General features: G+C 49.0%; 1 protein-coding gene across 2 annotated transcripts in view; it reads right to left on the bottom strand.

The window, feature by feature from the left end:
* ITFG1 (integrin alpha FG-GAP repeat containing 1) overlaps positions 1–13,520 on the bottom strand; it is a 95,686-nt gene that overhangs the window by 67,621 nt on the left and 14,545 nt on the right. For both annotated transcript variants that reach the window (XM_036275034.1, XM_036275035.1), the window contains exon 6: positions 11,537–11,631. In XM_036275034.1, coding sequence (XP_036130927.1) covers positions 11,537–11,631 — 95 coding nt within the window. The remainder of the gene's footprint in view (positions 1–11,536; positions 11,632–13,520) is intronic.

Below are 13,520 nucleotides of genomic sequence, written 5' to 3'. Positions count from 1 at the left end.
CTTCGAGTATGATACACCCCACTGCTGGGGAGAGACATCGGTGTGAACCCAGAGCAGTGTAGTGATCGATACTTAGAGTATGATACACCCCACTGCTGGGGAGAGACATCGGTGTGAACCCAGAGCAGTGTAGTGATCGATACTTCGAGTATGATACACCCCACTGCTGGGGAGAGACATCGGTGTGAACCCAGAGCAGTGTAGTGATCGATACTTCGAGTATGATACACCCCACTGCTGGGGAGAGACATCGGTGTGAACCCAGAGCAGTGTAGCGATCGATACTTAGAGTATGATACACCCCACAGCTGGGAGAGACATCGGTGTGAACCCAGAGCAGTGTAGTGATCGATACTTCGAGTATGATACACCCCACAGCTGGGAGAGACATCGGTGTGAACCCAGAGCAGTGTAGTGATCGATACTTCGAGTATGATACACCCCACTGCTGGGAGAGACATCGGTGTGAACCCAGAGCAGTGTAGTGATCGATACTTCGAGTATGATACACCCCACTGCTGGGGAGAGACATCGGTGTGAACCCAGAGCAGTGTAGTGATCGATACTTAGAGTATGATACACCCCACAGCTGGGAGAGACATCGGTGTGAACCCAGAGCAGTGTAGTGATCGATACTTAGAGTATGATACACCCCACTGCTGGGAGAGACATCGGTGTGAACCCAGAGCAGTGTAGTGATCGATACTTAGAGTATGATACACCCCACTGCTGGGAGAGACATCGGTGTGAACCCAGAGAGGTGAAGTGATCGATACTTAGAGTATGATACACCCCACTGCTGGGGAGAGACATCGGTGTGAACCCAGAGAGGTGCAGCGATCGATACTTAGAGTATGATACACCCCACTGCTGGGGAGAGATATCAGTGTGAACCCAGAGAGGTGCAGCGATCGATACTTCGAGTATGATACACCCCACAGCTGGGAGAGACATCGGTGTGAACCCAGAGCAGTGTAGTGATCGATACTTAGAGTATGATACACCCCACAGCTGGGAGAGACATCGGTGTGAACCCAGAGCAGTGTAGTGATCGATACTTAGAGTATGATACACCCCACTGCTGGGAGAGACATTGGTGTGAACCCAGAGAGGTGAAGTGATCGATACTTAGAGTATGATACACCCCACTGCTGGGAGAGACATCGGTGTGAACCCAGAGAGGTGCAGCGATCGATACTTAGAGTATGATACACCCCACTGCTGGGGAGAGATATCAGTGTGAACCCAGAGAGGTGCAGCGATCGATACTTCGAGTATGATACACCCCACTGCTGGGAGAGACATCGGTGTGAACCCAGAGAGGTGAAGTGATCGATACTTAGAGTATGATACACCCCACTGCTGGGAGAGACATCGGTGTGAACCCAGAGAGGTGCAGCGATCGATACTTAGAGTATGATACACCCCACTGCTGGGGAGAGATATCAGTGTGAACCCAGAGAGGTGAAGCGATCGATACTTCGAGTATGATACACCCCACAGCTGGGAGAGACATCGGTGTGAACCCAGAGCAGTGTAGTGATCGATACTTAGAGTATGATACACCCCACTGCTGGGAGAGACATCGGTGTGAACCCAGAGCAGTGTAGTGATCGATACTTAGAGTATGATACACCCCACTGCTGGGAGAGACATCGGTGTGAACCCAGAGAGGTGAAGTGATCGATACTTAGAGTATGATACACCCCACTGCTGGGAGAGACATCGGTGTGAACCCAGAGAGGTGCAGCGATCGATACTTAGAGTATGATACACCCCACTGCTGGGGAGAGACATCGGTGTGAACCCAGAGAGGTGCAGCGATCGATACTTCGAGTATGATACACCCCACTGCTGGGAGAGACATCGGTGTGAACCCAGAGCAGTGTAGTGATTGATACTTAGAGTATGATACACCCCACTGCTGGGGAGAGACATCGGTGTGAACCCAGAGCAGTGTAGTGATCGATACTTCGAGTATGATACACCCACTGCTGGGAGAGACATCGGTGTGAACCCAGAGCAGTGTAGTGATCGATACTTAGAGTATGATACACCCCACTGCTGGGAGAGACATCGGTGTGAACCCAGAGCAGTGTAGTGATCGATACTTCGAGTATGATACATCCCACTGCTGGGAGAGACATCGGTGTGAACCCAGAGCAGTGTAGTGATCGATACTTCGAGTATGATACACCCCACTGCTGGGGAGAGACATCGGTGTGAACCCAGAGCAGTGTAGTGATCGATACTTCGAGTATGATACACCCCACTGCTGGGAGAGACATCGGTGTGAACCCAGAGAGGTGCAGCGATCGATACTTAGAGTATGATACACCCCACTGCTGGGAGAGACATCGGTGTGAACCCAGAGCAGTGTAGTGATCGATACTTCGAGTATGATACACCCCACTGCTGGGAGAGACATCGGTGTGAACCCAGAGCAGTGTAGTGATCGATACTTCGAGTATGATACACCCCACTGCTGGGAGAGACATCGGTGTGAACCCAGAGAGGTGCAGCGATCGATACTTAGAGTATGATACACCCCACTGCTGGGAGAGACATCGGTGTGAACCCAGAGCAGTGTAGTGATCGATACTTCGAGTATGATACACCCCACTGCTGGGAGAGACATCGGTGTGAACCCAGAGCAGTGTAGTGATCGATACTTCGAGTATGATACACCCCACTGCTGGGAGAGACATCGGTGTGAACCCAGAGAGGTGCAGCGATCGATACTTAGAGTATGATACACCCCACTGCTGGGGAGAGACATCGGTGTGAACCCAGAGAGGTGCAGCGATCGATACTTAGAGTATGATACACCCCACTGCTGGGAGAGACATCGGTGTGAACCCAGAGAGGTGTAGTGATCGATACTTCGAGTATGATACACCCCACTGCTGGGAGAGACATCGGTGTGAACCCAGAGAGGTGCAGCGATCGATACTTAGAGTATGATACACCCCACTGCTGGGGAGAGACATCGGTGTGAACCCAGAGAGGTGCAGCGATCGATACTTAGAGTATGATACACCCACTGCTGGGAGAGACATCAGTGTGAACCCAGAGAGGTGCAGCGATCGATACTTCGAGTATGATACACCCCACTGCTGGGAGAGACATCGGTGTGAACCCAGAGAGGTGAAGCGATCGATACTTAGAGTATGATACACCCCACTGCTGGGAGAGACATCGGTGTGAACCCAGAGAGGTGCAGCGATCGATACTTCGAGTATGATACACCCCACTGCTGGGAGAGACATCGGTGTGAACCCAGAGCAGTGTAGTGATCGATACTTAGAGTATGATACACCCCACTGCTGGGAGAGACATCGGTGTGAACCCAGAGCGGTGCAGCGATCGATACTTCGAGTATGATACACCCCACTGCTGGGAGAGACATCGGTGTGAACCCAGAGCGGTGCAGCGATCGATACTTAGAGTATGATACACCCCACTGCTGGGAGAGACATCGGTGTGAACCCAGAGAGGTGCAGCGATCGATACTTCGAGTATGATACACCCACTGCTGGGGAGAGTCTGGCTCCGCTGCCCTGCCGAGAAGGGCGTGGTAGACTGAGGGTCTTCACCACGTCCCTTCACACCACCCCGCGTTCAGCACCGTAGGCACCTCCTGTGCCCGCGCTCAGCCAGGTATCGGAGGGACAGTGAGGCGCGCCGTGCCCTGAAGGGACTTTCCGTCCCGGGGCACACGGACGTGGGGGCACCACGTGGCAGTGGCTGTGTGGAACTGTGGACACGACCGACGGGCTGAGAGGGCAGAGGGGCTCAGGGAGACGGCCACGTCTGTGCTGATCCGAAGCTTAAGAGTTAACTGCACAGTGTTAGCAGTTATGATACTGACATCAGGGAAACGCTGATACGCCCACCATGGGACATTTTATTGTGAATAAACTTTATAAACAGAATAAGTTAAAGCCAAATAATCAGATCATTAAGAAGCTTCAATTAAAATAGTAAGATATACTCATGGTCTCTAACTCACTCAAAAACAAGTATTAGGTAAAGCTTACTTTACTAATGTAATATACACACTACATACACTTGACAATTAAAAAACTGCTCGTGTACCTATCCAAACTGTACAAAGTCAGAGTCAACAATAATTCTGAGATGTAGATGTTTTCCTCAAGACTGCAGAGCTGATTAGTGTAGGGCCTCAGCCTCACGAAAGAAACTGCAAACATATTGCCATTGAAGCAGAAACCAGCACGAGAGTGATTAACATGAAGATTAAGTGTATATGAAAGGCATTGAAGCTTTCCTTCAAGCAGCTACATGGACTGACTTAAGGAACTTCATGTTAGCTCCAAAAGCATATCTCTAAGGTAGACAGTTGTAATATAAGTAGCAGCCCTTCTAGTGATGAGTAATCCTCTAGTTAACCTTCTCTTTACCGTCTTCGCTGCCTTGGAAGAGTCGAATGTAGCCTCTAAGAGCAGGATGCTATTTATAGGTCAGGTTAAGAGTATACGATGCAATGAGAAGAGATTTAACCTTTCTTTTTAATGTCAAAGGGCCTTACATGAGAATCCAACCATCATCTCTTACAACTCAAAACCTAAATAAAACACTGTAGCACAAATAAGAAAATGGCTTACTAAGCCAGATAGGAAAGTTCTAGATGCTTCGTAAATGTATCGTGTTTTACTTAAGCCATGTGGAATTTCAAGGATCCCCCAAATAGCCAAAACAATCTTAAAAAAGACACAGCAGGTCATGCATTCTGGTTCAGTTGAAGCACCAGGCAAAACGCTGCATTTGAGTCTGTGTTACAATCCAGAGTCATCAAAAAGCAGTAACAGTCAGAATGTCAGCACAATGTTTGTAATTATTGATAAAGATTGAAAGAAATTTTTAGGAGATTAACTCTAACTGTTTGGGGTATATTAGTACATGAAAACCACTATATAATAGAAGTAAAACATTCTATTTTTTATTATTATATAGTCAGTAAGAGCTGAGTATCTAAGGGAACCTAATGCTATTTAAAAATAAAGTTTCTCTTCTTGAGTTCTACTAATAATAAAAATACTCCATTTCAAAATGTTGTCAAAAAAGCTGAATTTCAAAAACTCCCTGCCATTCGCAGAAGAGAGTCTTGTTGCCGAGTGTCTGTGACCAGCAGCACGCGATCCCGGTGTCGGGTTAGAAACACATCTATATTCAGCAAGCAGGTATGAGAAATGTCAGACCTTGTAACATAACCCGCTACTCAATGTAACACCGGTGTCTTGGTCAACATCTGCCATGTTTTGATTCCCGATGACCCTGTTTACATCGACGCAGCGAGCCAGACTGCTCCCTTTAGTATACGTGATAGGAGCAGAAAACACATGGCCCCTTCCATTTTCTTAAGTACACGGGAGGTGGGGGAGGCTGCTGAGGTGGAGGCCCGCGTTTGCTTCCGAAGCACTGCGAGCGAATACACTGCTGCCCGCCCGGCGGGACGCCAGCCCGGCCGCTGGGGCCGCTGAGATGTGTGCCCTGCTTTCTTCTCCCAGGGTAGCGGGTGGGAGGGAGGAGAGGGGAGAGAAGGGGAAAAGGGGGGAAGGGAGTGAGATAGAGGCCCCGACACACATCAGGGCGAGAAGGGAGACTTCAATTTCAGTGACAAAATGAAGACGGAGCTCAGGAACTATGAGAGGGTGAGGCTGAGCTCAGACACCCCTCCTGGCCCAGTGGTTACAATGTGTTTCCTTCAGGCGGCTGGTATCCTAGGATCCGAGTGTCTGAGTGGGAGAGGATCAGGGAGGTTAGTCGGGAGACGGCAGTGAGGCCCGTGGTCAGGGAGAGAAGTGGAGAATGGAGGGGTGTGGGGCATAAAGCATGCCAGCTCCCCACAACAAAAGTACCCAGTTTGCAACGTCACTGGAGCACGGTGAGACCCCAGGTCGAGGAGACGGCAGGGGCCCGGGGAAGAGCAGGGGTCCGCGCAGCACAAGCGGTGCCAGTGGGAGCGGCCCGAGCCGCGCGTGCGGCCGAAGGAACAGCGTCCCGTTCAGGAGAACGAGGAGCCACGAAGGTCCCGAGCAAAGGGGCCCTGCGACCCTCTGAGCCGGGAGGCTGTGATGGGGGCCTCGCCCACACTCCGCAGTGGACAGCGCCTGCAGCAGGGCTTCCTCTCCCTGATGCTCACCGGCCCCTCGAACAGGAGCCAGGCCCCTGTCTGCTCCGCACAGGCTGGGCAGAGAACAGGAGCGAGGCCCCTGTCTGCTCCACACAGGCTGGGCAGAGAACAGGAGCGAGGCCCCTGTCTGCTCCGCACAGGCTGGGCTGAGAACAGGAGCGAGGCCTGTCTGCTCCGCACAGGCTGGGCAGAGAACAGGGGCGAGGCCCGTCTGCTCCGCACAGGCTGGGCAGAGAACAGGAGCGAGGCCCCTGTCTGCTCCGCACAGGCTGGGCAGAGAACAGGAGAGAGGCCTGTCTGCTCCGCACAGGCTGGGCAGAGAACAGGAGCCAGGCCCCGGACAGGCCTGTCTGCTCCGTACAGGCTGGACTGAGAACAGGAGCGAGGCCCCCGTCTGCTCCGCACAGGCTGGGCAGAGAACAGGAGCCAGGCCCCTGTCTGCTCCGCACAGGCTGGGCAGAGAACAGGAGCGAGGCCCGTCTGCTCCGCACAGGCTGGGCGGAGACTCGGGCCGGGGCTGCCCTGCTTTTCGTGCCACACCCGCAAGTACTCAGGTCCGAGAAGAGCGTGGGACCGTACCTCTCTCCTCACTCCTAGTGTCTGTTTAGAGGTGCTGGGGAACAAAGAAATGCCGGGAGCATGCGGCGGACAAGCATCTACATACTTCCTGAGAAATGGCCCCGCTCCATTCTGGGAATGTGACAGCCGGACGCGGGCCGCCTAAGCCCGGCTCAGGAGCGCGGCTCACACTCTGCGGGCTGTCCCGTCGGTCCGCTTGGCCCACTGCGGCTGGCAGGGACATCCGATGATGACGGGCACTTATAAAAGCCTGAACACAGCCAAGGCGATCTGTTTCTAAGAAAAAATATTAACTTGACTCAGGCTGCCTTCTCTGTTCCTCTCCCTGAAAATAAATTAGACACCAGGCAAGGTCACCAAGGCAATAATGCACCCAAATAAATCAGATCGTCTCTGACAGGGGGAGAATTCAATGCACCAGTAGGCATTCTGTTCGGAATGATAATCTGGACGGTGCCACTAGTTCCTTCTCCAGCGGAGCCCGTGGAGCCGCGGGGACACGAACAAGCTCACGGTCTCAGTGGTGCTCTCTGGACCCAGGGAGAGCTCACTCCCCAGACGGTATGGCAGTGAACAAACAGAGTGAGATGCCCAGCCCTCCGAAACACATGGCCGGGTCAGGGAGACAGGACCAGGACGGGAAGGCCCCTCACAGGAGGGGCATGGCTTCTCTCCCCAGCCCTCATCAGCTCGGGGGAGGCGCTCCCGTCTCTTCCCAGACCGGGTTTTGAGGGCCAGGGCAACTCCGACAGACTGCATGGGCACAGGAAACGCTACCCAGGTGCACGCCAATTAACTGGTCTCATCTATTAATAGATTATAAATTCAGTGAAAATAAGATAAAGGGTGAATGGAGCAATAGCATTAAGTGAATCTTCAGAGAACTACATTTTATTTTCCTTCTTTAAGAAAACACTTTAGCCCTGGCCGGTTTGGCTCAGCGGTTGGAGCGTCGGCCTGCGGTACAGAGAGACCTGGGTTCGGTTCCCGCTAAGGGCACGTACCTCGGTTGCAGTTTGTCCCTGGCCCTGGTTGGTTGTGTGGGTGGCAGCCACTCGATGTGTCCCTTCACATCGATGTTTCTCTCTCTCTCTCTCTTCCTCTCTCTCCCTCCCACTCTATCTGAATAAAAAATGGAAAAATGTCCTCGGGTGAGGATAAAAAAAAAAAAAAGAAAAGAAAAGAAAACACTTTAACAGATGGACCTTAGCAGCAGAAGTTTCCATCAGAAAAAGGTCAGAACCTCCCATCCGTTAACAGCTCTGATTAGGTCTCCCTCCACCTCCCACAGCGCACTCAAGTACGTTTCAACACTCGCGGCCAGGCTCCTGGTGCCCTGAACAAGTACAGATTTGGTTTGACCTCACGTGCTAATTATTTTTATCTATCTATCTGTGTGTGTGTGTGTGTGTGTGTGTGCATAGATAGATAGATAGATATTTTTAAGATAGAGTGGAAGGGAGGGAGGGGGAGAGAGAGAGAAAAACATCATGTGAGAGAGACACTTAATTGGTTGCCTCCCGCGTTCGCCCTGCCTGGGGCCAGGGATTGAACCTGCAAACCCAGGTATGTGCCCCAGACCAGGAATCAAACCCCAGACTCTTCGGTCCATGGGCCGATGCTCTAACTGCTGAGCCAAACCGGCCAGGACTGATACTTGTGTTTCTCTGGCTGGGCAGGCAGCTGCCTTCTCCAATGTTTCCAGGGGGCAGGGCTACATGTACTGGACGCCTCATAACCCCAATGTGAAGGAAGCAGGCTGTCAGTGAGGTCACGCGGGCCTCTGCACGTGTGTGCTCTTAACACCAAAAAGAACAGCGACGATCAGGTGCAATACTTGGACAGACTCTTTTGGGGGAGGGGCAAGGAAGGGGAGACACCCCTGGGCGAGGTCCACGTCCTGATAATAGGTACTGACAGTTAAGAAATAAGCAAGGGTCATGTCACCACAGCAGACTGATACCTCTGAAGTTTCTTTCAGATGTGTTTAGGACTAAACATGCACAAGTATCAGAGAAGTTGCAGGATGCTTACAAAAAACATTTCCTGTTACTTTGTCTCCCTGGCGCCCTGTCCTCATCAGAGAACAGGAGGATAACATCAGAAACACAACCATGGTTTTCAGTAAATAGGTCTCTTCATCTTTGCCGATACAGATCAGCTATTATTTACAACAGAATCTGAATCTTTTCAAATGGAATGCATTTAGAAGTGATTTATGATAACCTTACGATATCTTAAGGGTTGAAATGGTTTAATTTGTATTTTTTAGAAAAATGGACAGAATTCTTTTATTTTTAATCCTCACCCGAGGACATTCCTCCATTTTTTGTTCAGATACAGTGGGAGAGAGAGAGAGAGAGAAACATCGACGTGAAAGGGACACATCGAGTGGCTCCACCTGCACGACCAACCAGGGCCGGGGACAAACTGCAACCGAGGTACGTGCCCTTAGCGGGAACCGAACCCGGGTCTCTCTGGTCCGCAGGCCGCCGCTCTGACCGCTGAGCCAAACCGGCCAGGGCTCAGAGCGCACTTCTAAGTCCACTGCAGGCCTCAGTGAGAGATCGGTGCCGTCGAGTGAAGACACGAAGGAGGTGACGCGCAGCTGGAGAGAGAACCTGAAAGAGGCGACACAGGCACCTGACAGAGAACAGTCACTGGACCCTACCCCGAGACAGGGCTTCTCTTCGCAGTGTTCACGGAAACGGATGAATGGGTGAGAAGTGGGTGATGTTAAAGGAGTTTTCGGGTCACGCTGAAGCGCAACTCGAAAGCGCGCGGGTTAGAACGGCTGCGTGGAGAAGACAGAGACGGCAGGTGCGGGCGACGGTGTGCGGGTCAGGGACGCCTGCGCACTGCGGCGGCCACTACGGAAGGAAACTGTGCAGGCCCCTCGGAACCTGCCAACAGAGCTGCGTGACTAGAACCCCACGTCGGGGCTGCACCCGAAGGAACTGAAAGCCCATGTTGAGGTGCTGTCTGCACCCCACGTCCGCTGCAGCAGCATCCACAGCCAGGACACGGGAACGCCTGCGTGGAGTATGACCTGCGATGGAATACTGTTCAGAGGTCCTACCGGGTGAAGTCAGCCAGTCACAAAATAACAGACACAGTATGGTGTCACCTACTGGGGGTGCTCAGAGCCATTGAGATCAGGGCCGAAGAGAGGAGTGCTCGGCGGAGGTAACAGGTCTCTCGGTTTTACAGGATGAAGTCAGATGCCGGTCGGCGTTATGAACGTACTTCACACTACTGAACTGCTGGGAGGGCATCTTATGTGAGGTGTGTTTTACCACATATTTAAAAACGGGAACAAAATGGCAGAAGGATGGTGGAAAATCAAGCATTTAACCCGCCTGCCTCAGCTGTACCAGGGGACTGCAGAGATGATGATGGAAGTCCCCTTTTGTTAACAGCTGATTGTCCGTGCAGAGGACGGAGAGCTTTGGGTGCCACGTTCTGTGACTCCTGTGGACACAATGGACCCGACAATGGCCACCAGCAGCTGCTGAGACCGTGAGGAGACTGTTACAATGAACAGCGCTCCGGGAAGCCAGCTACCGATCACCCTCACGTCCCAGCAGAGAACCCCAGTCATGCGTCTCCCCGCGGGCCGAGACAGTAGCAACCGTAGGAGGTCTTCTTGACCAGCAGGTCTGATTCTGATCAGACTCCCATCTATCCACTGCTTTTGAGGAAGATGGGGGACAGGGTCACATGTCAGCACCATGGGGGCAGAACTGGCAAAGATTCAGACGCTGTGAAATTCTATAGCACAGATGATGCTTTTTCTGTGGATGGATGCAGCTTGTTTAGCTTCTGATTTGATAAAAACATTTAGGAGATAATTGGGGCATTCTGAGTAGTGAATAAGTATCTGATGATATTAAGAAATTGTTGCTGAATTTTTTTAGGTTTGAAAATGATCTTGTTGTAAAAAAAGTGCTTATCATTTACAGATACAGCTGAAAATTTTATAAATGAAATGACACAATGGTCAGGATGTTTCTGAAATGATCTGGGGTGGGAGGGACTCAGGGGTGGTTGAACAGGTCAGCCATGTATTGACGATCGTTGAAGCCATGTGATGATTAAATGTGTGTTACCATACCACTTTGTCTGCTTTTCTATGTTTAAAATTTCCCATAATAGACCTGGCCGGTTTGGCTCAGCGGTTGGAGCATCGGCCTGTGGTCCAGAGAGACCCGGGTTCGGTTCCCGCTAAGGGCACGTACCTCGGTTGCAGTTTGTCCCCTGCCCTGGTTGGTCGTGCAGGTGGCAGCCACTCGATGTGTCCCTTTCACATCGATGTTTCTCTCTCTCTCTCTTCCTCTCTCCCTCCTGCTGTATCTGAACAAAAAATGGAAAAATGTCCTCGGGAGAGGATAAAAAAAAAAAAAATTTCCCATAATAAAATGTTTTCAAAGCCTTTGAAAAATTTTAATATATGAGTTAAATATTTTTCTTATAATTAACTTTATAGCATTTATTAGTGAATAGTTTTTAAGTGAAAAGGGAAAGAAACATCAGGCAACATCTGTCTAAATTACCATGAATTCTCAGTAAGTGGAAAATTCAAATTTTCCTGTGGTCCACAAAGAATAATAGCAGTAAGTAGAAAATTATCCTATCTATACTTTTCCATGTATCCAATTATCAGTGACTTCCTCATAATTTTTAAACATTTTGGTTTTAAACATGCAATTTAAAAGAAAATATTTGCTAAGAACATAGTAAATAAAGTCTCATCATCTTTGGCCGTTCAAAAGAAATATTTTACATTTATGTGCAGCTCACCTGCTGTGAAATCTTCAGTCAGATCAATAAACGCGTGAGAATGTGGAAGTCTCATTTTATGTTTAGTGGTCAGCGCAAGGTGCCATGATAAATTCCTTAGAGAAAAAGAAAAGATTTTCTTAAGGCAAACATCAAGTGAACATTGTTTTAAAACAAAGCAAAACAAAATCTGTGTGTGCAAGGCATTTGTAACTTATTTATTTTTACTGAGCGGTTTACATCCCCTGAAATTCACCCTTTCAGAGTGCACAGTTTCGTGGTTTTTAGTTTGTTTATTGTGCAACCATACCACTGGCTAACTCCAAAACATTTTCCTCATCTCAAAAGAAACTCTGCATCTGTGAGTCATTTCTCATTTTCCCCTCCTCCAGCCTCCAGCCCCCACAACCCCTAATGCGCTTTCTGTTGCTACTGATTTCCCCTTTCTGGATGGACATTTCCTATCAATGGAATCATGCCACTTGGCATAATGTGTTTGGGTTCATCCATGCTAGCATGTATCAGTATTTCAGTTCTTTTCATGGCTGAGTAATATTCCACTGTATGGCTATACTTTTTGTTTATCCATTCATCTGTTGTTGGACATTTGGCATGTTTCCACTCTTGGCTATTACAAACAAAGCTGCTATATATATTCATGCGCAAGTTTCTAGGTGGACATACTTCTTGTGGGTACACACCTAGTAGTTGAATTGTTGGGTCTCATGGTCATTTTATACCTAATTTTCTGAGGAACTTTCAAACTGTGTTCTAAAGTGGCTTCACCACCTTCTATTCTCACTAGTGACGTAGGAGCGTTCCAGTATCTCCATTTCTTTGTCAATCCTTATTACTGTCCATCTGTTTAATTGGAACTATCCTAAAGGGTGGTTTAGAATTTCATGGCTTTGATTTGTAGTTTCCGAATGCTGAACATGTTTTCATGTGCGTATCGGCCATCTGTGTATCTTCTTTGGAGAAATGTCTACTCAAATCCTTTGTTTTAAAACTTTCATTTTTGAGTTGTAAGAGTTCCTTGTAGAGACTGAATACTAGATCTTTATCCAGTGTATGATTTGCCAGTGACTATTTTGCCTTTTGTTGCTTGTTCTTTCAATGTCATACGTGAGAGTTCATTTCCAAATCCAAGGTTATGAAGATTTACTGCTATGTTTTTTAAAAATGTTTTTATTGATTTTTAGGTAAAAAGGAAGGGAGAGGGAGAGGGAGCTAGAAACATCCATGGGCTGCCTCCTGCACGCCCCTTTCTGGGGATTATGCCCCCAACCCAGGCATGTGCCCTATTAGGAATCGAACCGGGACCTCTTGGTGCATGGGACGACACTCAACCCACTGAGCCACACCGGCCAGGCTCTTCTGAGAGTTTTATAGGTTTAGCTCTTATATTTATATATCTTTTTTAAGTCTAAGAGAAGATGATGAAATACTACGTTGTTTTCTAGACTGTAGAGAATGGTTATCTTTTATGAACATTAATTCCAAAGTCTGAGCTACGCAGAAGAATGCATTTTGACCCTACCACACACCCAGTAACAAAAATGAACTCAAAGTGGATCCAAGAGCTAAAGCTATAAAACTCTTAGAGAAAACAGTGACAAGTCTTCACGATCTCAGACTTGGAAATGGGTTCTTAGGTCTGACGCCAAAATAATAAGAATAAAAAATAAAAACAGAACTGGATACATTAAAATTAAAAAGTTTTGTACATCATAAGACAATAGTAAGAAAGTGAAACGACAACTCCACAGAATGGAAGAAAATCTTTGTAAATCTTATGTCTGACAAGGGTCTAGTATCCAGACCACATGAAGAACTTTTACAGCTCAACAACAAAAAGTCAAAGAGCCTGATTTTAACAGGCCAAGGACAGACACGTCGCCTAAGAATATAAACAAATGGCTACCAAGCACAACAAAAGGTGCTGAACATCACTGGTCACCGAGGCAGCGTGAACGAAAACCGCACGAGCGGCTACTCACACCGC

This window comes from Molossus molossus, unplaced genomic scaffold (assembly GCF_014108415.1).
Source record: "Molossus molossus isolate mMolMol1 unplaced genomic scaffold, mMolMol1.p scaffold_m16_p_21, whole genome shotgun sequence".
NCBI classification, from domain to species: Eukaryota; Metazoa; Chordata; class Mammalia; order Chiroptera; family Molossidae; genus Molossus; species Molossus molossus.
The sequence above is the reverse complement of the archived record's forward strand: the minus strand, read 5'-3'. Positions and strand labels throughout refer to the sequence as shown.